The sequence below is a fragment of the Parus major genome, unplaced genomic scaffold (assembly GCF_001522545.3).
Source record: "Parus major isolate Abel unplaced genomic scaffold, Parus_major1.1 Scaffold691, whole genome shotgun sequence".
NCBI lineage: Eukaryota > Metazoa > Chordata > Aves > Passeriformes > Paridae > Parus > Parus major.
The window spans coordinates 7,437-8,508 of NW_015379575.1; the positions used below are offsets into that span (position 1 = coordinate 7,437).

A 1,072-nucleotide genomic window follows, 5' to 3' on the forward strand; every position below is an offset into this window, starting at 1 on the left:
GGGGGTCTCACCCCATTCCCTCAGCGTTTCCCCATGGCGGGGGTCACTCCATGTGGGTGAGGTATTTTTTGGGGGGTCTCACCCCATTCCCTCAGCGTTTCCCCATGGCAGGGGTCACTCCATGTGGGTGAGGTTTTTTTTGGGGGGGGGTCTCACCACCCCCCTGACCCATCTCCCCCCTCCCCCACCGCAGTACGTGGCCTTCGCCTCGCTCTTCTTCATCCTCATCTCCATCACCACCTTCTGCCTGGAGACACACGAGGCCTTCAACCGCGTCATCAACAAGACGGAGACGGTGACCACGGGCAACGAGACGGGCACGCAGGTGGCCGTGGAGGTGGAGACCGAGCCCTTCCTCACCTACGTGGAGGGGCTGTGCGTGGTGTGGTTCACCTTCGAGTTCCTCATGCGCGTCAGCTTCTGCCCGGACAAGCGCGACTTCATCAAGAGCAGCCTCAACATCATCGACTTCGTGGCCATCCTGCCCTTCTACCTGGAGGTTGGGCTGCGGGGATTGTCCTCCAAGGCGGCCAAGGACGTGCTGGGCTTCCTGCGCGTGGTGCGCTTCGTCCGCATCCTGCGCATCTTCAAGCTGACGCGGCACTTCGTGGGGCTGCGCGTGCTGGGCCACACGCTGCGCGCCAGCACCAACGAGTTCCTGCTGCTCGTCATCTTCCTCGCCCTGGGCGTGCTCATCTTCGCCACCATGATCTACTACGCCGAGCGCATCGGCGCCGACCCCGACGACGTCACCGGCAGCCGCCACACCTACTTCAAGAACATCCCCATCGGCTTCTGGTGGGCGGTGGTGACCATGACGACGCTGGGTTACGGTGACATGTACCCCATGACGTGGTCGGGGATGTTGGTGGGCGCGCTGTGCGCCCTGGCCGGCGTGCTGACCATCGCCATGCCCGTGCCCGTCATCGTCAACAACTTCGGCATGTACTACTCGCTGGCCATGGCCAAGCAGAAGCTGCCCAAGAAGAAGAACAAACACATCCCCAGGCCCCCCCAGCCCGGCTCGCCCGGTTACGGCTCGCCGGGCTCCGGCCCCAACGCCCCCGGCAGC

General features: G+C 64.2%; 1 protein-coding gene across 1 annotated transcript; it reads left to right on the forward strand.

The window, feature by feature from the left end:
- Positions 1–106: 106 nt before the first annotated feature.
- On the forward strand, positions 107–1,069 carry LOC107199426 (potassium voltage-gated channel subfamily C member 1-like; the record flags this gene model as incomplete). The annotated part of the gene is made up of 1 exon (XM_033511789.1): positions 107–1,069. A coding segment is annotated over exon 1 (948 nt), but the record flags the coding sequence as incomplete, so codon positions are not given.
- Between the last annotated feature and the right edge of the window lie 3 nt (positions 1,070–1,072).